General features: G+C 43.9%; 2 protein-coding genes across 2 annotated transcripts in view; one reads left to right on the plus strand and one right to left on the minus strand.

Annotated features, from left to right (window-relative positions):
* Positions 1–27,301, plus strand: part of LOC144686882 (tubulin alpha-1D chain) — a 917,839-nt gene that overhangs the window by 346,095 nt on the left and 544,443 nt on the right. The gene's annotated exons all lie outside the window — the stretch shown is intronic.
* The window catches only part of cfap65 (cilia and flagella associated protein 65), a 152,032-nt gene that overhangs the window by 95,501 nt on the left and 29,230 nt on the right, over positions 1–27,301 (minus strand). Inside the window, exons 9-17 of the mRNA XM_078552783.1 lie at positions 27,008–27,241; positions 24,926–25,285; positions 24,190–24,327; positions 15,424–15,669; positions 13,067–13,291; positions 7,097–7,255; positions 4,263–4,428; positions 2,603–2,731; positions 702–924 (exon numbers count right to left, since the gene is read on the minus strand). Coding sequence (XP_078408909.1) covers positions 702–924; positions 2,603–2,731; positions 4,263–4,428; positions 7,097–7,255; positions 13,067–13,291; positions 15,424–15,669; positions 24,190–24,327; positions 24,926–25,285; positions 27,008–27,241 — 1,880 coding nt within the window. The remainder of the gene's footprint in view (positions 1–701; positions 925–2,602; positions 2,732–4,262; positions 4,429–7,096; positions 7,256–13,066; positions 13,292–15,423; positions 15,670–24,189; positions 24,328–24,925; positions 25,286–27,007; positions 27,242–27,301) is intronic.

The following is a 27,301-nucleotide window of genomic DNA, read 5'->3' on the forward strand; positions in this document are numbered from 1 at the left end:
ATGAAACAGGGCTCAACGGGGATGAAACCATATACAATTTGTATATGTTTAATGGAGCTTCAAAGGGAAAGGCGGAATTTATGGCATAGAAGGAGACCATTTGGTCCATTGTTGCTGTGCCAGCCCACTGTTGGCACGCTGGCTTATTGAAAGATTATTTCCAATACACTTTTTGAAAGTCACTGTTGAATCTGCTTCTACCACCTTTTTAGGAACTGCATTCCAGGTCATCATAACTTGTTATGTAAAAAAAATCTCCTAATCTCCCCTTCTGATTCTTTCATGAATATCATAAATCTGTGCCCTTTGGGTACCAACTCTTTTGTCAATGGAAACAGTTTTCCCCATCTACACTATCAAAACCCCTCATAATTTTGAACAGCACTATTAAATTCCACAACCACCGTGGAGAACAGCACTATTAAATTCCACCCCCACCCCCTTAATCTTCTATGCTTTAAGTAGAACACTTGCAGCTTCTCTAAGTCTCTCGATGTGACTGAAAGTCCTCAGCCCTGATGGATCTCCTCTGCACCTTCTCCAAAACCTTGACAATTTTTCAAGCAATACATTTTTGACAACAAACATTAGAATGTAGGAGCAAAAGCCAATCTAATTGAACCTGCCTTCTGCGACCATTTGCAAGCCTTGTCTTCCATATTGTCAGTTGTTCTTTATGTATTTGGGGCACGTTTTCTCACCTGTGTCTGGTCGGTACCTGGTACAGCAGCTCGCCCTCTGTGGGATCACGCTGCAGGTACTCATTAAGTGTGTCTAGTGAGAAGAGTCGCCAGAGCTGCTGCTTGCTGATGCCACTTATGCTCCCGAGGCAACGAGCATCTGAGATGAATATCATTGGATAGACGCCGTCTGCTGTCACGCAACACAAAGGCTTTCCCTCCTCGCTTTCATCAGGCTCCAGCACTGAAAACATTTGAATTGAAGCAATCTGTGACCATAAGCAGCAAGACCTGGACAATATTCAGGCTTGGGCTGATAAGTGACATGTAACATTCATGTGAACATGTGCTAGACAATGACCATCTCCAACAAAATAGAATCTAACCATCTCCCCTTGACATTCAATGGCATTACCATCACTCACTATCAACATAGTGCAGGTTATCATTGACCAGAAACTATACTGGGCCAGCAATATAAATACTGTAGCCACAAGAGCAGGTCAGAGGCTGGGAAGTCTGTAGAAAGTAGCACACCTCCTGACTCTCCAAAGCCTGTCCACATCTACAAGGCACAAGTCAGGAGTGTGATGGAATACTTCCCGCTTGCCTGGATGAGCATAGCTCCAACAACACTCAAGAAGCTCGACGCCATCCAGGACAAAGCAGCCTGCTTGATTGGCGCCCCATCCATCACCATCAGCATTCACTCATTCCACCACCGATGTACAGTAGCAGCAGTGTGTACCATCTACAAGATGCACCGCAGCAACTCACCGATGCTCCTTTGACAGCACCTTCCAAACCGGTGACTTCTATCACCTAGAAGGAAAAGGGCAACAGATGCATGGGAACACCACCACCTGCAAGTTCCCCTTCAAGTCACATACCATTCTGACTTGGAACCATATCGCCCTTCCTTCACTGTTGCTTGGTCAAAATCCTGGAACTCCCTTTCGAACAGCACTATGGGTGTTCCTACAATACATGGACGGAGCGGTTCAGCTCACCACCACCTTCTCAAGGGCAATTAGGGATGGGCAATAAAAACTTGTCTAGCCAGTGATGCCCAATTCCCATGAATAAATAAATAAAGCAAAACTATGTAGTAGGCATGCTTTCATCACAAAGTCCAGGATATGAACTTACATTTAAGAGTCAGAAGGACTTAAGCTTGAGTTGCATTCTAAAGACTTGAGCATATAACCTAGGTTGTCATTCCAATGCAGTACTGAACAAGTGTTGAGCTGTTGGAGATGCAATTTTTAGGATGGTACATCAAACCGAGGCCCTGTCTGCCCCTCAGGTGGACATAAAAGGTTCCATGGCATTATTTTAGGAAAAGTAGAGACATTCTTTCTAGTTTTCTGGCCAAAATTGATCCCTCAATGGCTATCACTGAAATGAATTATCTGGTCATTATCACACTGCTGTTTGCAGGATCTTGATGTGCTCAAATTGGCTGGCATGTTTCCTACCTTACAACAGGGACCACACTTCAAAAAGCACTTTATTGGTTTTAAAGCACTTTATGTTCTAAGGTCATAAAAGATGCTATAGGATAGCAAGGTTTTTCTTCTTTAATTATTATTTCCCTATTTCACACATCAACCATTCTTTTCGCATCTTTTTTCTTTATTCTTTCTTGGGATGCGGGCATCACTGGCAAGGCCAGCATTTGTTGTCCATCCCTTGTTGCCCTTGGACTGACTGACTTGCTAGGCCATTTAGGATGCTAATTAATGCCAAATTAGAAGCAATTTTGTGCCATAGGTCCCAAGTAACCAGATTGAGTGAATCGCATGTGAATTTTACAGCCCAGATAGAATAAACTTCTAGCCTTTCAGTCCAGATCAGATGTGGAGCAAGGCACCAGATGCAAAAGGCCAATATCTAATTTACACATATAAAAAAGTACCCACCTTTAGCAGAGAGAATCTTGGAACTAATTGTCCAGGAGTAACGAAGCCTTCGAACAGGCCGGACGGTGAACCTGAAACAAACTTTTGACCTTGCAGGTATTGTGCCATGGTGATATTTCAATTTAAAAGCTGGGGAGACATGCATTTCCAACAAAAAACAAAACAAAGCAGTTATTCACCAATGCAGATATTATAGACATGTCTTAACATAGGGTGCACATAGCAACATCAGGCCATTCATCCCCTCAAGCTTGTTCCGCTGCCGTTCACTTAGGTTAAAGTTGATCTTAATGGTACCTCCCAATCTTAATTCCACAATCCATAAAACCTTTGCCTAATAAAAATCTGTCACTCGCACTTGTGAAATTTTCAATTGACCCCCCAGTATCAACACCTTTTTGGGGCAGAGTTCCAGATTTCTACTATCCTTTGATTGAAGAAGTGCTTCCAGACATCACTCCTGAACAGCCTAGCTCTAATTTTACTCCCCCACCAGAGGAACTAGTTTATCTCTTCTATCAATTGCTTTAATCATCTAAAATGTTGCAATTAGATCAGCATGTTTTGAGATAAACAGGTGACTTTCAACCTATCGATCCAAAAGCTTTCTGCACATCATTTCTGGGTCTGTTGTCAACTAATTGATAGAGAGTGGTTGATATGATTAGTCAAAAACTCCATTATTGCCAGGATAAGAGAATGTAAACTAGATCGGTATTTGTCAATTTTTGTCTACCGAGTCTTATGTTACTATCATACAGATTAGAGTAAATTTGTCTGTAATTTGTCATCAGTATAAACCACACCACATCCTATACCTTTTGAGTTGAAGGCACTGCTGAGGTAGGAACTCCATCCAACACTGGGAAAAATGCCAATTCCTGCTAAATATAATAGCAACTTGCAGAGATATCACCCAGAATGACAGACTTCCAGGAATCCTGTTTTTAAATTAGCATAGCTCGGAATAGCCATTTGTCCCATTTTGCTGGAAGGATAGGGGATATTTTACATAGAAAGATCTCTCGATTTCTTTAGTGTCCAAAAATCTATCAAGCTTTGTCTCGAGCATACTCAACGGTTTAGCATCCACACCATCTGGGTAGACAATTTCAAACATTCACAGTGAAGAATTTTCCTTTTACCTCAGTCCTAAACGGCGGAGCTCTTATCCTGAGGCTTTGGCCCCTAGTTCTAGACTCTCCGGTCAATGGAAACAGCCTCTCAGCATCTACCCTGTCAAGCTATCTCAGAATTTCATGTGTTTCAAGGAGATAATTTCTCAGTCTTATAAATTATTATGAATTCCAGAGAATATAGGTCAATTCGACCCAATCTCTCCTCATATGAATACCTTCCCATCCCCGGAATCAACCAAGTGAATAATTATCTTTTGATGTTACTGTGGCCATTGCCTGTCTTAACTTTCTTGCTTCTCCTAAGCACCAAAAGCAAACTGCATACATACTCCTCTTCATTGTATTGAAATCCTGATTTCTTGTCCTGCTCTTACTCTAGCTCACCCTCGCTCAGGATCTCTAAGTTCCTGAACTCCCTCGGTGACCCTTCCTTCTACCATTGACAGAAATTTGGAATCAAAATTCAGAAGCATCTCAATTTGTCAATAACAAAATGCTTCATTAATATCTCATCAACTTACCCATCGAATCTTTCACAACCTCATCAGGGTCACATAGTCCAGTGATGTTCTGCTTCACGTTCAGCGCAAAGTTCAAAGAGCATGGTTCCTTATTGACCAGTACAAGGTCACCTGACTTAATATTGCCAATCAGGATGTCTCCCAAATCTATAACCTGTTTCTCAGCCTAAAGGAGATGTTTAACAGAGGGGCAAACATTACTGATATAACTTTCAAGCACTGCACATGGACGGCATCCATTGATCTTTCCAGCATTACAAAAAATGGCCTGGTAGGGATTACAGCAAATATTGTCACAATGGAATGGATGAAAACATACTTAAATTCAACCCATTCACACGTTAAAAAGCACTGAGAATAAGTCCTACCCATTTTAATAATCTAAGGTGAGTAAAGTTGAGTACAAAATGATACAAGTTGCATCTTCAGGTGGTTATTACATTGTATTTACAGCACAGAAACAAGCCATTCAGCCCAACTGGCCCATCCAGTGTTTATGCTCCACATGAGCCTCCTCCCACCCTTGTTAAAACACACTCTCCCCAGAAATCCTGCCATCCCTTTCTCTGCCAGCTAGCTCCCCGCTAAACACATCCACTCTATTCACCTCAACTACTCACTGGCAGCAAGTTCCACATTCTGACTCAACTTTGGATAAAGAAGTCTCTCCTAAATTCCTTTTTGGATTTATTAGCTGTACAAAGTTGTTATCATCTCTCAAGAATTGTCATGGAGGGTGCAGGGGGTGACAATGTTGCCCTTTCACTTCTAGGATGTAGCCCAGATTGAGGAAAAGCTTTGCATGTCTACTGGCTGTAGGGATTCTACATCAATTGAATTTGGACAGTTTCAATACAACTTGGCAATTTCATTCACAGAGGCCAAAATTGCAGTTGACATTCAAAATGGAAATTCACACTTGTGGGACAGAAATGGCTCTACTGAAGTTAAGGCCAAGAGTCATTGTTGGTACAGAGTAGACTCTGTATCTAGATGGGTTTCTAATCTTTTCATTTCACCCTCTGCTCCAGGTATTAGTAAGAAGGCTGAGGTGATCTGATAGTGGTCCTCAAAATAATGAAGGAGTTAAACAGGGTAGGCAGAGAGAAGATCTTTCCACTTGTGGGAGAGTCCAAAATTAAGGGGCATAAATGTAAGATGATCACTCACAAATTCCATAAGGAATTCAGGAGAAACCTCTTTACTCAGAGTGATTAGAATGTGGAACTTTCTACCAAAGGGAATAGTTGAGTTGAATAAAACTCCGGTTAGACCATAACTTGAGTATAGCATCCAGTTCTGGTCACTATACTTCAGGAGGGATGTGAAAGTCCTTGCAAGGAGAGGATACAGAGGAGATTTACCAGAATAGTTCCAGGATTGAAGGATTTTAGCTACAAGGACAGGTTGGTGATGCGAGATTGTTGTCCTTGGAACAAAGGAGATTAAGAGATTAGATATAGAGGTTGTCATGAAGAGATGTTAATGTTATCAGAAATTATTTTTAAATTGGATTAGTAGTGTGTCCGTGTGTGGCTTAATTGGATTCAAGTCAGCTAGTCTGGGTGCTTTGATGTGTAGTAGTTTGAGATGTTAATTAGATAAATGTAATGGTTCAAGGGGCAGAATTTTCCATTCGGCGTGTGGGCACGCACCCAACATGCCAGAACATTAAATGACGCGCGATGACATCAGGCATGCGTCCTGACATCATCACGAAGTCGCGCGATATTTCATTTGGCGGGTGCATACCGGAGTCAGCTGCGTGCCTGCCAATAATTGATAGGCCTATTAAGGCCATTAACCAGGTAATTAATCAGAATTTTATGCTGCCCGGCCAACCGTACGTTTGGCGGGCAGGCATAAAGGCCAAGCAGCCTTCACGTTTTATAGGAAACCTCATCCACAAGCGGGATGAGGTTTCCTAAAGCTTTTAAAAATTAAATAAAGACATTTTTTGAAAAATAAAAACATGTCCATCTCATGTGACACAGTCACATTAAATTTTTATTGCATTTATTTTTTTAAAAGCGCTTCAATCTCCCTGAGGCAGCTCAGTGCGCATGTGTGAAAGAGCGCTGGGCCCGACTCTCCCTCCTCCCCCCCGCTGCACAGGTAGCGCTCAGCGCTACCGCTCGCGATCGACACAGGGTGGGCCTTAATTGGTCCACCCACGTGAAATCGCAGTGCGGAGCCGATCGCGGGTGGCAGGCGGCTCCGCAACCGCCTCCACCAGGTCCTGCCGAGCCCACCCGATGCATGGAATCGGCATGGGCTGAATGTATTCTTCTGTGCCGTAATGACTTTATGACTCAATAATTAGCATAGAGGGGAAGCTAGGTAAATATATGGGGGAGAAAGCAATAGAAGGATATGCAAAAAGGGTGAGGTGAAGTATAGTGTGAGAAGGCTTGTGTAGAGTGTAAACGATGGCAGGGTCCAGCTGGGACAAATGGCCTGTTTCTGTGCTGTAAATTTTATGCAATTTGACATAAACTGGGTGTGGAGGCGATAGTAAATTTAGGTACTGCCAAATGCAGATGGGGTAATGCTAGGAGAAAGATCTATAAACACGTAATTCTTCACTTGTGTTCAGTGTTGGGTCGGGCTGTGTGACCTATTAATGACTGAGCTGCTGCTTGAAGTTGCTTGCCATGACACATGAAGGATGGTCTTTTTTACAAAGTACCACAGATCCATCAGTGCCAACCTGTTTCCCCCAACAAGGATTACTACTTTTAGCGGAGAGAAGGAGAAAATGAATGATGGAGTGATGGTTACTATTGCAAAGCAAAAAAATATGAGCAGGACTTATTTCTCTCCTGTAATCTCACCATAATTGTGCCCTTTGATCCTTCACCGATAACCCTGAGGGTGAGGCGAATCTTCTTCCCTTGGTCTGGGCAGTGTGGGCCTTTCACACCCCATAAGAAAATGTCGGGTTTCAGGAAATACTTCAGATGTTCTTGTGGATAGAAAGACCAAGTCTGTGCCTGCAAAGAGCCCACAGCATATCACTGGTTAGACCTACAATAAATATACACTTCTCAATGGCAATTAGGGATGAGGATAAATGCTGGCTTTGCCAGGAATCCATCCCATGAATGGATTAAAAAAAAATCACACAGGCTGCACAGCTATTGAGGAAGCTATAATGAAGCAGCAACACAACAAAGGTCTCAAACAGCTGATCAGTTTCATTGAAGCCCTAAAGGAAAACAAAAACTTAAACAGAAAGTCTTTAGAATGTAGAGAAGTTTAGCCACATTTGTCTATATAATGACAGTTGTTGTGTGTGACTTTGAGACATTTAAATGCAACATACTGCTATCTAAATGCAAGTTTTATTTTCATAATCTATCCAAGTTCTGCTGCAGGCTCCTACCTGAAACACTCAAATAACTTTATTCCCTCAGATGCTAAGTGGCCAGTTGTGCAATTCTGCCACTTTCCCATTAGTTGGTTGTAGACTTATTGACGGAGATTGAATCAATGCCCTCATTATCATTGTATCATGCAGATACCAGAATGGTACAAAGTCCTTGGTCTTTATCACATCTAACTCCTCCTGTATTTTATCTCAACCCTATTACTTGCCAAAGTCAAGCACTAAAGCTATAATAGGCAATCTTTCAATTCCAGTCTCTTGCATATCCGTGATTTTCTTCATGCCACTATTGGCGGCCATGCTTTCAGCTCTGTCATCCTTGTTTTCAAATCCCTCCATGGCCTCCCCACTCCATACTTATGGAACCTTCTCCAGCCCTACAACTCTCTGATTTCCATCCAATTCTGGCATCTTGTTCATCCCCCAATTTCCTATTCCACCACTAGCACACATGTCCTAAGTTCTAGACTTTGCTCTCTAAGCCTCTTAGCCTCTCTCCTCTCCTTTAAGATGCTCCTTAAAACCTACCTCTTTAACCAGGTTTTTGGTCAACTGTCTTAATTTCTCCTATGTGGCTCAGTGTCAAATTTTGTCTGATAACACTCCTGTGAAGCTTCTTGGGACATTTTACTACATTAAAGGCACTATATAAATGTAATCCATTGATGCTGGAAGGACTAACTAATCATAAACACTGGCAGTGGAATGATATGTCCTTCAACGGTGGGCATCTGTGACTGATTCTTGTTGCAATATCAGTTCTGCTGAGTGTTATTCTCAGAACACTGGTTGAATTTCACAAAAGCATTTTAACAGTGCACAAAAAGTAGCACTCAGGAAAATTTCAATTCAACTTTCAATCCTCCCATGTCACACTCATCTCAAAGTCCTGAGCATTTTCAATGCTGCCTGCTGGGGTTCGCTTTCAGTTGACCTGCATCTCTGTTCACCCACTGATCACACTCCCATGCATCACCACCTCCACCACCACTCACTTTTCACTTTCGATTTGGCAAGCATGGTGCATCTAACATTTTTCTTCAGATCCCCCATCCTTTCCGCTCCCCCAGTCACCCATTTCCATTACCCCATCACTGTCGCCCCCCGCCCCCGCCATCACCTTCCACTTCCCCTCCATGACCTACCAGCATATTCCCTTCCTTCCCAAAGATCCCACCCCCATCCACAGTAATCTCCCCAGCCACCTCCTTCTCACCCCCCAGGGTCCGTGTCTGCCTCTGAGTCTCTACCAATCACTCTCACTGTCCCTTCTACCGATACCATCATACCCCCACCCTCCCACCTCACTCTGCTCTCGGTCATTTTCACCATTCACCATGCCCACCCTCAGTTCGCTCCCCAGAAGGCAGTCATGGACTCATCAGAGCCCTCTCTTGCACAGTCATCTGGAGATCCCCCCCACAACTTCCGGGCTCTTTCCCCCGCCGGAACTCCTTCCCCTCCTGGACTGCCCCCCACCCACCCCCACCCCCCTCGGAACTCCTTCCCCCCCACCTCCCCCAGAATCCCCACTACAGAATTCACCCCCCCCCCCCAACCCTTCGTCCTTCCCCCTTCCTGACTCCTGCAGCCACCCTTATTTCTTTCTCCACCCTTACTCCTTCCTCCCCAAAACTCCTTCCTCCCCCCAGACTCCTTCCCCTCTCCCTTCTCCACACGCCTTTCTCCCCTCAGAGTCCTTCCCCTCTCTGAACTCCTTTCTCCCCCCAAACTCCTTCCCCTCTCTGAAATCCTTTCTCCCCCCAAACTCCTTCCTCCCCCCCGGGACTCCTTCCTTCCCCCAGACTCCTTCCTCCCCCCCCAGATTCCTTCCTACCCCCCCAGATTCCTTCCTCCCCCGACTCCTTCCCTCCTTCGAACTCTTTCCCTTACACCTTCCACCCCCTTACAACTATACCCCAGTTGCCGTCTTCTCCATGTTACCCCCTCCTCCCTCCCTGACCCTTCCCCCCCCAACCTCCCCCTGACACCTTTGTTCCCTCCCTCCCAAACCTCAATCCCCGACACCTTCATTTCCCCCCCCAACACCTTTGTTACCTCCCCCAACCTCACCCCCCAATTCCTACATTCCCCCCCTTCCATACCTCAGCACCAGCTAACACCTCTTTCTCTCCCAGATGATCCTAGACCTTCCTCTCCCTCTTCCTGGTACACCTACCTCTCCCAAATACAGCTCGACCTTCCTCTCCACCCCTTTGACCATCAGCCATTATGAGCAGACCCCCAATGTTGACTTTCCACCTTCTGTGAGCTGCTTCATGGTGGAGCCATGTGCATGAGAATCTACCCAGCATGCCATGGACATTGCTCCAGGGTCCGTTGCTGTTGGGTTCCAGAGTCTTCTGCTCCTCAGATGTCCGCAATGTGAGCAAGGCCCTGGTGGTATGTGCCGACTTCTGCACATCACAGTTGCCAAAACATGTTCTGCACCAGGGTGTTTTCCCGCTGACATAGGTGGATGATCCAGCATCGGGGGTTTGAGTCCGGTGGGCTGGCCTTATAATGATATGCAGATGTATTACAATGAGGTTCTCAATGTCCGAAGGCTAGAAACGCGGCTCGCCATTGACAGGCAGAGTGGAGATTGCAAACTGGTTTCACGACGTCGTGAAACCAATTTTTGGCCTACTCGCCATATTGTCCACTCATGCCGCCGAACATGCCTGATGCCAGCGGGCACGGAAAATTCCACCCTGGGGGAGCAACGGTGATAGGGAATTCTATCGTAAGGGGAACAAATGGACGTTTCTGCGGCTGCAGTCATGACACCAGGATAGTATGTTGCCTCCCTGGTGCCAGGGTCAAGGGTGTCGTTGAGCAGCTACAGGACAATCTGAAAGGAGAGGATGAACAGCCAGAGCTCGTTGTCCATCTTAGTACCAACGACATTGGTAAAAAGATGGATGTGGTCCTGAAAGCAGAACATAGGGAGCTAGGAAATAAATTAACAAGCAGGATCTCAAAGGTAGAAATCTCAGGATTGCTCCCATGTTAGCGAGATCAAGAATAGGAGAATAGACCAGATGAATGTGTGGCTGCAGAGATGGTGTAGGACGGAGGGATTTAGATTCCTGAAGCATTGGGACCAATTTTGGGGAAGGTGAGACCTGTACAAGCTGGACTGGTTGCACCCCAGCAGGACTGGGGCCAATATCCTCCCAGGGGTATTCGCTAGTACTGTGGGGAAGGGTTTAAACTAGAGTTGCAGGGCTTGGGAACCTGAGCAGGATGACACAAGAGAGGGAAACAAAAATAGGAATGAAAGAAAAGTAGAAAGCAAAAGTGGAAGGCAGAGGAAACAAGGGCTAACAGCAAATATGGCCATTGTACAAAAAAAAGTGTAAAAATGTCAAAAAGACAAGTTTAAAGGCATTGTATCTGAATGCATGGAGCAGTCACAATAAAGTAGATGAATTAACAGTGCAAATAGATGTAAATGGGTACGATATATTTGCAATTACAGAGTCAGTGACCAAGACTGGGAACTAAATATCCAAGGGTATTCGATATTTAGGAAGGGCAGGCGAAATGTAAAAGGAGGTGGGGTGGCATTGTTAGTTAAGGAGGAAATCAGTGCAATAGTGAGACAAGATATTAGCTCAGAAAATCTGAATGCAGAATCAGTCTGGGTGGAGCTAAGAAGCAACAAGTGGCAGAGAACATTAGTAGGAGTTATCTATAGGCCTCCAAACAGTAGTGGTAAGGTTGGGGAGTAATCATGGGTGACTTTAATCTACATGTAGATGGGGCAAACCAAATTGGCAATACTACTGTGGCGGATGAATTCCTGGAGTGTGTACAAGATGGCTTTTTAGATCAGTACGTCGTGGAACCAACTAATGAACAGGCTATCCTAGATTTGGTATTGTGCAATGAGAAGGGGTTAATTAATAATCTTGTCATGCAGGGTCCTTTAGGGAGCAGTGACCATAACATGATAGAATTTTTCATTAGGGTGGAAAATGAAGTAGTCCAATCTGAAACTAGGGTCCTAAATCTAAACAAAGGAAACTACGAAGATATGAGACATGAGTTGGCTAATATAGTTTGGAGAACTTCATTAAAAGGCATGATAGAGGATAGGCAATGACTAATATTTAAGGAGAGAATGTATGCATTGTAACAGTTATACATTCCTTTCTAGTGCAAAAACACAACAGGAAAAGCGGCCCAACCATGGCTAACAAAAGAAATTAAGAATAGTATTAGATCCAAAGAGGAGTCATATAAAGTTGCGAGAAAAATTAGCAAGCCCGAGGGTTATGAGCAGTTTAGAATTCATTGAAGGAGGACCAAGAGATTGGTTAAGAGGGGAATAATAGACAATAGGCAAGACTAAAAATTATATAAACATTTAAATAGAAGCAAAGTTGTAGGTCCACAGGGAAAGAGCGGGTGGAAAGGACTAGTTGGATATCTCTACCAAAGAGCTGGCACAGACATGATGGGTTGCGTGGCCTCCTTCTGTGCTGTATCATTTTATGATTTTAATAGTGACCTGCCGTGTCTGCTCATTTTGGAGAGGGAAGCTTGTGTTTGGAGTAAATGTATCCATTGTAATGAACTTTGAAACAGCATGGGGGCAAAACAGCCCAATCCTTAGAATCATGGGTAGAATGTGAAATGACCTCAATTTGTCTATGATTCACCTTTGTCCCAACACTTAGAAGGACATAAGTGTTGAGGAAAGGCAGTCTAAAAGGGAGATGAAGCCGTAGTGGTAATGTCACTGAGCTACTAATCCTGGGATCTAGCCTAATGCTCTTGGAACATGGGTTCAAATCCCACCATGACAGCTGATAGAATTTAAATTCAATTAATAAAACTGGAATATGAAGATAATCTCAGTAGTTGTGACCATTGTTGTAAAAATCCATCTGGTTCATTAATGTCTTTAAGGGAAAGGAATCGGCCATCATTACCCACTCTGGCCTACAGAGCCACAGCAATGTGGTTGATTCTTAACTACCCTCTGAAATGGCCTAGCAAGTCATTCAGTTCAAAGGGCAATTAGGGATGGGCAACAAATCCCACAAAAGCATTAAAAAAAAAAAATCATATGGCCATTCTAGCTGTGGCAGCCTGCATGTTGGTGGGCTATTATTTATGGTGGGCATCACAGGCAAGGCAGATCAAGTTCTCACCTGACATCCAGACATCCCGGTAGTCCAGCAATCGTGAAAAGAGAGCAATCGAGAGCAAACAACCAGACTCATTTTCTCCCTCCCCTTAGACCAGAGGTACCTATTGGAGCACCAATAAACACTACCCCAGCAGGAGTACAGGTTACTTAGCACAGCCTGGGGATCAAATATGGAATGTTCCAAGTTGTGTAGGTTAGCCGACACTGCTCCTTTTTGCTCATTTAAACAGCAGAAATAGATCTGAGACTCACCAGTGATTCATTGGCCTGGATGATTCCAAAGACTGGTTTGACAGACAGGACCTTGGATTGAGTTGCCGATATCTTCCACTGAAAATACAGCGGCATCCGAGACATATTCTTAATGAGATAGGATCGTTCCGATAAGGTGCCTACACATGTCGGCTTAAAGTACAGATACCCATTTCCATCCAGAGTCAATAGCGGCTTTTCTACAGTGGAGTACAACCTAATCTCCTAAAAAGCCAAGAAAAGGAATAGGGTAAGTATCAATTCCTCTCTGTCCTTTGTAACTAATCACAAGTGTCAGCTGAGCCCATCAGAGCATTTTAGCCTTCAAGCTCTGCTCCAGAGGCTTGAACACACAATCTAGGCTGACACTTCATGCCATGCTGTGGGAGTGCTGTATTGTCAGAGGTGCCTTTGTCTTTTGGATGTGGCTATAAAACCCAGGGAAAGCATTGTTATGTCAGCCCTTTTATAGTGCAAGAAATGCTTCTGACAGAGCACATTGTGCAATGTGCAGGAACTCACAAGGTGCCATGGAACTTGCTTGATCTGCACTCAGTAGCAGGATCAACAGCTTGTACATCTGGTCCTTTTGATATTATGGAATTGAATGGATTTGTAAGTTGCTTGCAAGACATCAAAGCTTGTGCATTGTTCAGATAAAAAGAAATATGGGGAGACATGTAAAACAGGCCATCGATTCACTTTCAACCTGATTATACTATGATACAAGGTCAAAATAATCCCCTGGAGCTTTGTACATTATCTTGGCCAACAATACAGTGCAGCACTGATGGAGTGCTGCACCATCAGATGTGATGTCTTTCAGATGAGACATTAAACCACCTCTCCACTGTCTCTAATTTGTCATGGTACTTGCCAAAATGCAGTCCTACCTGAGTAGAAATTTATTCCAACTAAGTAGTGCGAAGGCTGAAGCCATTGTCTTTGGTTTCTGGCCCAAATTCCCTAGCCACCTACTTCGCCTCTCTGGGTAAAATACTGCAGAAGCTATAAATTCAAAATATATACAAAAAGTGCTGGAACAACTTAGTAGCTCAGGTAGTACCATTTACAAGGTGCGCCACAGCACCGTCCAAACCTGAGACGTCCACAGCCTAGAAGGACAAGGGCAGCAGGTGTATGGGAACACTGCCACCTACAAGTTCCCCTCCAAAGCCACACGCCATCCTGACTCAGAAATATATTACAATCCCTTCATCATTGTTGGGTCTAAATCCTGGAACCAGGGTGACCAGTTGTCTTCTTTTTTTACAGGTTAGTCCAGTAATTTCACAGATTGTCCCACATCATGTATTTTTTCTTCCTGGGATGGCTTTTGTCCCATATTTCTAAAGCTTTGATTGTCCAGTGATCTGGTTAGAGGCCCCAGAGAGCAGCTGAACTTGAAGCTGGCAGGTTTGAACCCAACTACATGGTCCCCAGCAACCCCCACCCACCCCAGTCTTATGGTCACCAGCACCCTCCCCCCACCAAACCCCTCCCCACCCACCCTGGTCCTATGATCAAAGTGTCCCTTATTTTATTTTAGGAGAGTTGGTCACCCTGCCTAGAGCTCCCTCCCTAACAGCACTATGGGAGTACCTGCACCACACTACAGGATGCAGCGGTTAAAGAAGGCAGCTCACCACCACTTTTTCAAGGCCAATTAGGGATGGGCAATAAATGCTGGCCTTGCCAGTTATGCCCAGTTGCCATGAATGAATAAAATAAAATCTGTGGAGAGAGAAACAGAGCTGATGCTGTCTGTGACCTTCGTCAGAACTAGAAAATATCTCTTTTGTTATTTAAATATTTTTGCCCTCCACCCTATTACATTACTTCCCTTTTGTTCTTTCCTCCTCTCTCCACCTCTCCATGTCAGAAGGAACAAAAGGAAGGTCTGTGACTGGGTGCAAGGCAGTAATGATTCTTTCTTCTTCAATACAGGGTTTCATTGTTTGCATATTGACCCCTCGCAGCCTGCCCTGCCATTCAATAAGATCATGGCTGATCTTCAACCTCCACTTTCACAACCTACCCTCTTCATCTCAGTCCTAAATGGTCAACTCTTATGCTAAGACTATAACTCCCCAGCTCTAGATTCTCCAGCCAGGGGGAACTGTCTCTCAGCATCTACCTGCTCAAACCCTCGAAGAATTTTATATGCTTCAAAGAGACCACATCTAATTTTTCTCAACTCCAGAGAAGATCAGCCCATTGTACTCAATATCCCCTGACAATTCTCCCATCCCAGGGCTCATTCTCGTAAAACTTTGTTGCAAGTATATCCATCCTTCCTTAGGCAAGCAGTCCAAAACTGCATACAATACTCCAAATCTAAGATTTATTGTCAGTACCTGATAGTATTTCTCTGTGGCATTCAGGTGTAACAGCAGTGTGTGTTTGGTAAGGCTCTCATTCTGGGGGTTTCCTCTCAAAGTCAATATCTGATAAGCTTGAGGGAGCACGAAACCTCTAGTCGGTTTGATTTTGATGGCGGTTTCATGCTGTGTATCCACAGAAAAGGTGATGAGCATGTTCCCTGTATTCTTGAGCAGCAAGGTCCTGTAGACTGTTCCTTTCTCATTCACTCCTGGCAACACCTGCAGGAAGCAAACTGAGGTGGATTAGGAATCACAAGTACCTTATATAATACAGCATTAAAGTCACCTGTTTTGTACATTTATATGGCAACTTTCACAAAATTAAAATGTCCCAAGTTAGGATACAGTAGCGTAGTGCCTAGGGTACTGAACGGGTAACCCTGAGGCTTGGACTAATAATCCAGGGAGCATGAGTTCAAATGTTCAAATCCCACCATGGCAGTTTGAGGATTTAAATTCAGTGAAAGTGGCCATGAAGCTGTTAGACTATCGTATAAACCCAAATAGTTCACTAATATCCCTTTTTAGGTAAGGAAACCTGTCCTTACTCAGTCTGGCCTATATGAAACTCCAGTTCCACACCAACGTGGTTGACTCTGAAGTCGCCTAGCAAATCATACAATTATATCAAACTGCTCCCAGCATTTAAGGCAGCTCACTACCACTTTCTCGAGGGCAACTCGGTTTGCCTTTGAAGAGTTGCTTACAGGGTGACCAATGAACATCAAGGAAGAAGTAAGAGAAGTGTTAGGGGAGACGACCAAAGGCACAGGCAATACAGGTACATTCAAAGTGGCCTTTTGAAGGGAGGGGGAGAGGTAGTGAAACAGAAGGATTCAAGGAGGAACCTTCAGTGTACAAGCATAGGATTAGGTTAAACATCAGAAGGCCTTTTCCTTACACAGAGTATTCCTGACACTTGGAACAAGTTACCTGATGATGCAGTAAGTGTGGAAAAGTTGCACTAATTATTAAAGGAATGGGGCAGCCTCCCTGTGGTGGTTAACATCATTATGTACTGAAGATAGGTAAAATGCTGAGTATGATCTCTTGGGATTCAATTTCATTTATTTTCCTCAGGAGGTTGGAGAGGAATTTCCCAGATGTTTTTCCTACTCATTTTTTTAACCTCTCCCACAAGATTACATGACTATAAAGTGAGAGCATCTAAACAGCATGATTGGAGCAGACTTGATGGGCCAATGGTCTTTTCCTGCTGGTCTTTATGTCTGTTCATGTAATGGCGAAGCTGGTGTTGGGGGGCACAAAGAAGATTCAACAATTGATTGCTGAGATGAGAGGGATTTACATAAGGAGAGATAGAGTAGAATGGGTCGATATTTTCTGGGGTTTAAAAGAATGAGAGGTCTCATTGAAATGTATAAAATTCTTAGAATGACTGGGTGGATGTTAAAAGGCTATTTTCTCTGATTGAAGACTCTTGAACTAAGGATCATAGTCTGAGGATAAGGGTCACCAAACACATCTTCCCCTGTCCTCCCCCTTCAGCATTCCGAAGGGACTGTTCCCTCCGCAACACTCTGGTCCACCCCTCAGTCACCCCAACACCTCCTCCCTTTCCTCCGGCACCTTTCCATGCAAGGACAAGAGATGCAACACCTGCTCTTTTATCTCCTCCCTCCTCAACATCCAAGGCCCCAAACACTCCTTCCAAGTGAAACGGTGATTTACTTGTACTTCTTTCAATTTACTATACTGTATTCCTTGCTCAGAATGTGGTCTCTTCTACACTAGGGAGACCAAACATAGACTGGGTCACCGATTTGCGGAACTCCTCCATTCAATCCGCAAGCATGACTGCAAACATCCTTTAGCTTGTCATTTAAATTTTCCACCTTGCTCATATTCTGACCTGGGCCTGCTGCAGTATTCCAATGAAGCTCAATGCAAGCTTGAGGAACAGCACATCATCTTCCGATTCAGCACTCTACAGCCTTCTGGACTCAACATTGAGTTCAACAATTTTAGATCATAACCTCTACCTCCATTTTGTTCTGTGTGGGTTTTTTGCTGATTTGATTTTTCTCATTTTTCCTTTATCCCATTAATTTCCATTTGGATGGCTGCTATCCAGCCATTCAAACCTCACTTGGACATATCTTTTTTTCTTTATTATACCCATTAACATCCCCTTTGGCTTTTGTACCAACCTTGTTGTCATTTAATTCCTCCTGCTCCCCACTTTATCAATTCCCTTTTGTTCTTCTTCTCCCTCCTCCTGCACCCCGCAACAGACACCACGCCCCCGCCACCCCACCTTGGTTTCACTTGCTCAAAACTTACATTTCTAACTTCCTTCAGTTCTGGAGAAAGGTCACAGACCTGAAGCATTAACTCTGTTTTTCCCTCCACAGATGCTGCTTGACCTGCTCAGTGTTTCTAGCACTTTCTGTTTTTAGTTTTGACCATTTAGCACTAAGTTAAGAAAGTTCTCCTCTCAGAGGATTGTGAATCTTCTCTACCTCAGAGAGCTGCAGATGTTTAGTTGTTGAGTATATTGGAGACTGAAATTGTTAAATTTCTTGGATGCTCAGGGAGTCAAGGGATATGGAGATAGGGCAGGAAGGTGGTGTTGAGGTAGGAGATTCCTCATGATCTTATTGTATGGTGGAACTAGTTCGAAGGTCGATATGGTCAACTCCTATTCCTAATTCTTATGAGAGGCCACAGGGTAGCTGGCCCAAACATCCTAAAGACTAAGCAGGTTGAAAGACGAGATGGCATCAAAGCCTTTTGTGTAGCTAATGTTTTCCTACATTACAACACTATAACACTTCAAAATATTTGGCTGTAATGCACTTTGGGTCATCCTGTCATTGTGAAAAGTGCTATATAGATACAAGTTCTTTCTTTCCTTACCAGGGTCATGCAACCTGACTGAAGTCTCTGATTGCCTGAAACCAAATCTCTCTTCCCCTAACCCCAGCTCTTTTTGCAACTTAGTGGCAAAACCATTTTAACCAATGAATAAAGGAGGTCACATTCCAATTCTAATTCTTTCCCATTCCCATTCTATTCAAATTTTATTGTCCTATCAGAAGTTCATTGCAGGTACATTGCTTGCTCATTAAAAGTCATACACAATCAAATAATTAACAATGAAGAAGAAAAATTACATTGGTCGCTATCTCACAAAAAGAAATGTTAAAAACTGATCAAAAACTTGAAGAAAATAAACTGAATGATAAGCAATGTAAAATTCCGAGTCTCTGCAGTAAAGCGCCACCTTACATTACAGAATACAGTAGAAAATAGGCAGAATACAGATTCAAAAAGGATATAAGGACAAAGAGAGAAAAGTTAAAGGGTTTTCCCGTCATTGACGTTATCATCACCAATTGAAATGATAGAGCCAGACACCGAATCCTAACCCTATTTTAAAAAATACAGGGAAATGGCAGGGAAAATAGAACTATCACAGACAGGAAAAGACCCCCGGTCCACCCAATTGTGATAGATAGCATAGACATTTCCCGCTGCCCACCCAAAACCATGTGATCACCTGGAAGAGGCAGATTAGCAAATTAAAAACTTAGGCCAATTTGGGGGAAAAGAAATCTGGGAAATGCCTCTCCTACTCTGATCAAAGCTGGTCCAAGAGATCACTCTGGCTCTGCTATTTTTGTATGAGGTGATTTCCAATCCAACCGGAAACAAGCCCAGCTCTTGTTTGAAGGAACCAGGAGCCTGTTTCACAGGCCCACTATTCCTGGGAACAGTACCACATCCAAAGATCTAAACTAGTTCTGGCCTCACACAATCAAAGACTTTCAAGTTGCATGACCCCGGTAAGAAAAGAGAGACACAAAGAACTTGCATTTATATCGTGCTTTTCACAACCTTAGGATTACCCAAAATACATTATAGTCAAGTACTTTTGAAATGTAACTTATTTAGGTGGAGAAAGCTGTCTGCTTGAACATAATCTATTACCTTCATCAAGTTACAAATCACGATTAAATCATCCCTAAGTCTAAATCCTCTAAGGTGGTTCGTTAATGTTGCATAACCTAAGTGGGGAGCAGGTGGGGTGGAGCAACTGCAGTTTCGCCAGGCTTCCATCCCATTTTACTTCTGAAGGATGCATGGATGCTCTATATACCCAGTCTCTTTTTGTCCCCTACTGTCTGTGGCTTTGCATTTGTCAACCTTCCTGGCCTACGCTGGCAATTACTCTCAGCTCTCCCCTGAGAGATTAAGTGGAATTCACACCTGCCGAGAGCAGGCAATAGATTAGTCTTGGGCATCTTGAAGCCCCAACAATAAAGAGATTATAAACTAAAGCCTGATGTCCATGTATTTCCTAAATTAATGTGTAATGGAAACATGGGGAAATATTTAACGAGTGGTCATGTTTCCTGGTTTACCCAATTACATTACTTGGTGTACTCTATAGGCCACCAACTAGTGGAAAGGATGTAGAGAAACAAATTTGCAAGGAAATTACAGAGATGTGCAAGAATAATATAGTTATAATGGGGTACTTTAATTATCCGTATATAGACTGGGATAGTGATAGTGTAAAGGGGAGAGAGGAGCAAGAGTCCCTAGGGTGCTTTCAGGAGAATTTTCTACGACGGTATGTGTTCAGTCCAACAAGAGGGGAGCCACCCCTGGACCTGGTTCTTGGGAATGAGGTGAGTCAAGTGGGTCAAATATCAGTAAGAGAACATGCAATGTGGTGAACTCTTAACTGCTCTCGAGGGCAATTAGGGATGGGCAACAAATGCTGGCCTTGCCAGTGATGCCCACATCCCATGAACAAATGAAAAAAACATTTAGGGTATAGTGATCATTGTATCATAAGGTTTAGATTGGCTATGGAAAAGAACAAAGAACAATCTAGAGTGAGAATAATTAACTGGGGGAAAGCCAACTTCAATGGGGTAAGAATGGATCTGGGCCGAATAAATTGAAATCAAAGGTTCGCAGGAAAAACGATAACTGAACAATGGGCTACCTTCAAAGAGATCGTTTGGGCACAGTCAAGGTATTTTCCCATGAAGGGGAAAAGTAGGGCAAACAAATCCAGAGCTCCCTGGATGACAAGAAATAGGGATTAAGATGAAGAAGAAAAAGCGCACTTATGACTGATGTCAGGTGGATAATACAATGGAGAACCAGGCTGAATATAGAAAGTTTAGAGGGAAAGTGAGAAAGCAACTAAGAGAAGCAAAGAGGGAGTATGAGAAGAGACTGCCAGCTAACATAAAAGGGAATCCCAAAGTCTTCTATTGGCATATAAATAGTAAAAAACTGGTAAAAAGAGCAGGAAAGCCGATTAGGGACCAAAAAGGGGATTTGTGTACGGAGGCTGGGGAATAGCTGAGGTATTAAATAAATACTTTGCATCTGTCTTTACCCAGGCCATAGTGAAAGAGGAGGTAATTAATATACTAGAAGGGTTTAAAATTGATAAGGAGGTGTTGGTAGGCTGTCTATACTTAAAGGTGATAAGGCACCAGGACAGGGTGAGATGCATTCAAGGATACTGAGGGATGTGAGAGTGGAATTTGTGGAGGCACTGGCCATTATTGTCCAGTCTTCCTTAGACTGGAGGTGGTTTCAGGGAACTGCAGAATTTCAAATGTTACACCCTTGTTCAAAAAAGTGTATAATATAAGCCCAGCAACTACAGGCCAGTCAGTTTAACTTTGGCGGTGGGGAAACTTCTAGAAACAATAATTCAGGGCAAAATTAATAGTCACATGGGCAAATGGGTTAACTAAGGAAAACCAGCATGGATTTGTTAAGGGGAAATTACATTTAACTAATTTGCTGGAGTTTTTCGAGGAGGTAACAGAGAGAGTTGATGAGGGAAATGCTGTTGATGTGGTGTACATGGACTTCCAAAAGGCATTTGATAAAGTGCCACACAACAGACTTATGAGCAAAGTTATACCTCATGGAATAAAAGGGACAATAGCAACATGGATACCAAGTTGGCTAAATGACAGAAAACGGAGAGTAGTGGTTAATGGATGTTTCTCAGGCTGGAGGAAGGTTTGTAGTGGAGTTCTCCAGGGATCAGCGTTGGGACCCTTGCTCTTCCTGATATATATTAATCACCTTGACCTTGGTGTACAGGGCACAATTTCAAAATTTGCGGATGATATGAAACTTGGAAGCACTGTGAACTGTGAGGAGGGTATTGTAGAACTTCAAAAGGACATGGTCAGTTGGTGGAATAGGCAGACAAGTGGCAGGTGAAGTTCAATGTGGAGAAATGTGAAGTGATTCATTTTGGTAGAAAGAACATGGTGAGACAGTATAAAATAAAGAGTACAATTCTAATTGGGGCGCAGGACCAGGGGGACCTGGGTATGTATGTGCATAAGTCATTGAAAGTAGCAGGGCAGGTTGAGAGTGTGCTTAGTAAAGCATACAGTATCCTAGCCTTTATTAATAGGGCATAGAGTACAAGAGCAAACAGGTTATGTTGAACTTGTGTAAGACACTAGTCCAGCCTCAGCTGGGGTATTGTGTCTAGTTTTGGGCATCGCACTTTAGGAAAGATTGAAGGCATTGGAGAGGGTACAGGAAAGATTCACGAGAATGGCTCCAGGTAGAAGGAACTTCATTTATGAAGGTAGTTAGAAGAAGTTGGGGATGTTTTCCTTCAAGAGGAGGAGGCTGAGAGGAGATTTGATAAAGGTATTCAAAATCATGGGCAGGATTTTACATTCTTTGGGCGGGCTGGCATGCGCCCGACCCAATCGGGCGTAAAATCACGCATGATGATGTCGGGCGAGCGTCCCGACGTCATCGCGCACTCATGCGATCTTTCAGTCAGCGGGCACGCGCAAGAATCGGCAGCACACCCGCTGACAATTAAGAGGCTTATTAAGGCCCTTAAGCGATTAATTAAGTTGTGTGTTTTGCTGCCCACACAACCGTTTGGTTGGCAGGCGGGCAAATAGGCCAAGCGGCCTTTGCATTTTTTAATCAAACCTCATCCATGGGCGGGATGAGGTTTCCAATGGTAAATAAAAATGTAAACAAAAATTTCCACTTCATTTTAAACATGTCCCTATTCACGTGACTGAGTCACATTTGGGGATATGTTTATATAATTTATTAAATCTTTATTTTCCTTTGTCCAAATCTTCAGCTCCCTGGGGCAGCTCTGTGCCCTCAGGAGGCTGTCAACAAACGCTTCCCCGTGCATGTGCAGACTTCTGCGCTCACCCTCTTCCCGCCCCCACCCAAGCAGCGCTGTGCCTTTCAGCGCGCCTTTCACACTGGCTGACTGTTAATTGACCAGCTAGTGTGAAATCGCAGCCGGGGCCTGATCGCGGGCGGCAGTCCGTTTCACAGCCATTCCAGGGCCTGCCCGCTGCGCCAACCCGGTGAAGGGAAAATCCTGCCCCACGAGTGGAGACAGAGTAGATAGGGAACAGCTGTTACCACTCATTAAAGAACTGTGAACGAGAGGGCACAGATTTAAAGCAATTGGCAAAAGGTACAAAAGCGACATGAGGCAAAACTTTTTCACGTGGCAAGTGGGTAAGGGATGGAATGCACTGCCTGAGGGTGTAGTGGAGGCAGGTTCAATCGAAGCATTCAAAAGGGAATTGGACGGTTATCTGAAAAGGAAGAATTTGCAGGGTTGAAGGGAGAAGGCGAGGGAATGACATTAGGTGAATTGCTCATTCAGAGAGCCAGTGAAGACATGATGGGCTGAATGGTCTCCTTCTTTGCTGTAACAATTCTGTGATTCTGAGTCTGCGGGGAAATCATCCCTGCCGATGTCGGCTGTCCCTCTGCCATTTAACGCTCCGGGGAGAGTTAATTAGCTGAAGGTGAGAATTTTGCGCCTCACTCAGGCGGAAGTCCTGCCTCAGAGAGCTGCCGGTAAATATGATTGGCAGCTTTGTAGTCCCTATTGCACCAACGGGAGGAGTGGCCATTGCTGGGACAACAAGCAGTCCCAAGAGTTGAAGTCCAGGATGGAGGTAAGTGCTGGGAGCTGTCACATCAGGGGTGGGAAGGGAGGCTCCAGGGTCGGCGGGAGGTGGGGAGGGGTGAGGGTCTTAATGGAGAGACCAGAGGGAAAGAGCACCCAGGCGGGCATGCCTTGGGGGGACCCCGATGGGGAAAGGGAGCCTATGAGGGAGGCATCCACCCCCTTCCCACCGAGGCCCTATCAGGGTGACCTGCTGGGCCACACCCCACCCCTTTCCTGACCTCCTTCCCTCAGCCTCAATTTTGAAGACAGACAGGAAGTGAACGTTAAGTGGCCATTAATTAGCCACTTGTGGGCCTCAACTGGGGCGAGGACAAGCAGGAGGAGAATTTTAACGGCCCCCAACCCCCCCACCAATGCCTGCAAACACACCAGGAGGGGCCAGTGAAATTCTGCCCATAGTTTAGATTGTCACATAACTCTGTATTCTCCTCTTGAAACAAGCTGAAGCAGCAAAGAAATTATATCCCTCAAACCTAAGATCCCTTCTTGTTTGTTTCCAGATGGATGCATCTCCCCACACCTCTCCTGAAAACCCATGGGAGTGATTACCCTCCTTTCAAAAGGCTGGTGTCCATCCCAGAGTGTCACCCAGTCCCTGTTCCCTTGACCCTCCCTACCTGCCACCCTACCCCATTTCCATCTTCCCTTTCTCACTGAGTAAAATGACCAAAAAGTTCAATTTGTTGGCTTCTCCGACACTTGGGCCGCACTGAAAAAAATACATTAAACTCCATGTTATTTTCACTCACCACTTCAGAAGAGTCGAGGACGTACTTGGGAATGAAATGTTCATGTCCTGGCTGGAACGTGTTCCCTTGCACGTTTACTGTGAGGGACCATGGTGGACAGAATGTGTTGTCATCTACAAAACGGTGATCACGCATGACCTGCAAATGATGCCAACAATTTGAAAACATAGCAACCATACATACACTTCAAAAAATAAGCACTTTGGATATCTTGAGGATATGATAGGAATATTATTCAGTACTTCAGTTTTCAGCTCAATGTTCGACCAGGGTCCAGCGTCATGGTCATTCCCTAAGAAAACCTCAGGGTGTCCCAAAGTGCTTTGCAGCCACTGAAGTACTTTTTTTAAAGTGTAGTCACTGTTGTAATGTAAGGAACATGACAGCAAATTTGGGCACAGCAAGTTCCCACAAACAGCAACTAGATAATGATCAGGTAGTGACATCGATGAGGGATAAATGTTGGCCAGAAGGCAGGGGAAATCTCCCCTGCTCTTCTTCAAATCAAACGGGATGCTTTATGTACACCCTTGGGCAATTGGGGTGTCTCATCTGAAAGACAGCACCACTGACAGTGCAGCACACCCTCAGCACTGCAATGAAGTACCAGTCTAGAATTTTGTTCTCATGTCTCTGGAGTGGGTCTTGAACCCATGATCTTCTGACTCTGAGGCAAGAGTCTTAGCCACCACTGAGACCTTACACTTCAGGGGATGATTCCTGCACCTATACTGACCTTATAATAAGCAAAGCACTCCAGTTCAGCAGCATATAGCACGTTGAGCTTATCAGGAGCAAAGTGGATGCGAAAAGCCATATTCTTCAAGGGGGGGATGTCAATGGTCTGAGGTATCACGGTGAAGATGCTGCATGGTATCGACGTCCAGACGACGGTGACCTTGCCTTTCGTGTGGTTCATCATACAGAGGGGCAGAGGGGCGATCTGGTCGAGTTCCAGGCACTTGCCAAAATCTAACGCCCTTTCGTTGACTGAGACGTGAGGTGGAAACATGGTAACATCGCTTTGGATACCATCATCAAAATACTCAATAATTGAAGGAATATTGGGGAACAATACTGGAGCCTTTCGACAGTCCTGGGAAGGAAGCATATAGTTAAAACACAGGGAAATGTAAGATTGTTCCCCCTTTGGACCTAAGGAAAATAGAACAGCATATTTTCTAAATGGCAAGAAGCTATTGAGTGGAGGAGCAAAGGTATTTTGGGGATTCCAAATATGAAATGCGAAGTGCTAGTGGGCAGTGAGAAAAAAGTAATTAAATAATCTAATGGAATGTTGGCCTTTATTGCAATGGGCTGGAATACAAAGGGAGTGGAAATTATGACAGTTGCGTAAATCTCATTTAAGTACTGTGTTGAGTTCCGGCCACCGCACTTCATGAAGAATATATTGACCTGAGATGGGGTGCAGCACAGTTTCACCAGAACTATACCAGAGCTAAAAGAGTTAAATCTTGAGGTCAATTTGCATAGGTGAGACATATATTTCCTTCAGTATAGAAGATTAATAATAAAATTAAAGATTAAATTTTTTTTTAAATTAAGGGGTGCTATGGCTAGGCACTTAAAGATGATTAAATAGAGTAGGTTGTGAGAAACTATTTCTTCTGATGGGGAGAGTCCAGAACAAGGGAGCATAACCCTTTAAATAGAGCTTGGCCATTCAGGGGTGATGTCAAGGTGCACTTCTTCACACAAAGCGGAGTGTAAATCAAGAACTCCTTTCCTCCCCAAAAAGAGCTGCTGAGCCTGGAAATTTCAAAACTGAGATTAACAGATTTTTGTCGGGTAAGGGAAATAAATTTTTCTTCATGTCAGTGCTAAATGGTTGATCCCTTATTCTGTAACTATGACCTCTGCAGGAAAGAGGGCTCACGCTCTATCTGCGCACCTCAATATCCTGGCAGTTTGTGAGATCAGCGCACCATGAGTTAAAACAGCTTGCTGCTGAATATGGGGTGCACTATGTAAGCGGGCCTAAGGTAAAGGTTTCTTAATATTACAGAACCGATGGAATGTATGAATGTAACTCATCCATGAATTTAATGATCCAGGAGATATTGGTTTGTTCACAGGTATTTATAAATGATGAAATGAGGTGGGTCTTATAAATATGATAACAGAATGATTAGAAGGGATTCAGACAACTAAATGCATCTTACTGCCTCCATGTTGTGACCTTCTGATGTCACAATGCACTATGATTTAGTGGTTGTATGCAAGGAATGTAGAGATCAAAGGTAGAATTAGAGTAAGAATTGTGAGTGAGCCAATGTATGTTGTACTCATGCTGGACTGTAGAGTGAATTGTATCTGATAACGTAGGTTGGGCCAAGTAATAAGAGCTCATTAAAGACCCGTGTACACATACTGGAACTGTGTAGTGTGACGTACCCGAGAGTACATACTAGATTGTGTACTGTGATATCTCATTAAGATCTGATTCAGTATTGTTACAACTGCTGTGGTGCTAAAGTAACAAAATGAATCACAATAGGAAAGAAGTCCCAATGACCCCTAGTTCTAGATTTTTCAGATAAAAGCAAAATACTGTGGATGCTGGAAATCTGAAATAAAAACAGAAAATGCTGGATGTGATGTCCATCACATTTCTACTTCTCTTTAGCTCTGGAGAAGAGTCATATGGATTTGAAACGTTAACTCTGTTTCTCTTTCCACAGAGGCTGCCAGACCTGCTGAGCTTTTCCAGTGTTTTCTGTTTTTATTCTAGATTTTTCAGCCTGGGGAAGGATTGGCGGGGTGTGGGAAAGGGATGGGGCTAGGGAGGGGCAGTTACCTCGTTGTCGTTCTCTGCAGTCATGCAACATTGCTCAGGAGCCAGCCTCAGGGTGCCATCAGATTCGAGCTGCAGCTTGCCTTCCTGCAGCATCATACTCAGTATGTCAGGCGGGTAGAATGTCAGTCCACGTACCATGTTGGTACAGTACAGTTCGATGTGTTTGGGTTTCAGAATCGCTGGCATCGTCTGGTCTGAGTGGCAAGTACCGCTTAAATCCAGGAACAAAGGGTCCTGTAGCACAGGTAGGACAAGTTGGATGGTTAAAATCTTCAACAGTTTCACACTTCTCAC

Source organism: Cetorhinus maximus, chromosome 11 (assembly GCF_964194155.1).
Source record: "Cetorhinus maximus chromosome 11, sCetMax3.hap1.1, whole genome shotgun sequence".
NCBI classification, from domain to species: domain Eukaryota; kingdom Metazoa; phylum Chordata; class Chondrichthyes; order Lamniformes; family Cetorhinidae; genus Cetorhinus; species Cetorhinus maximus.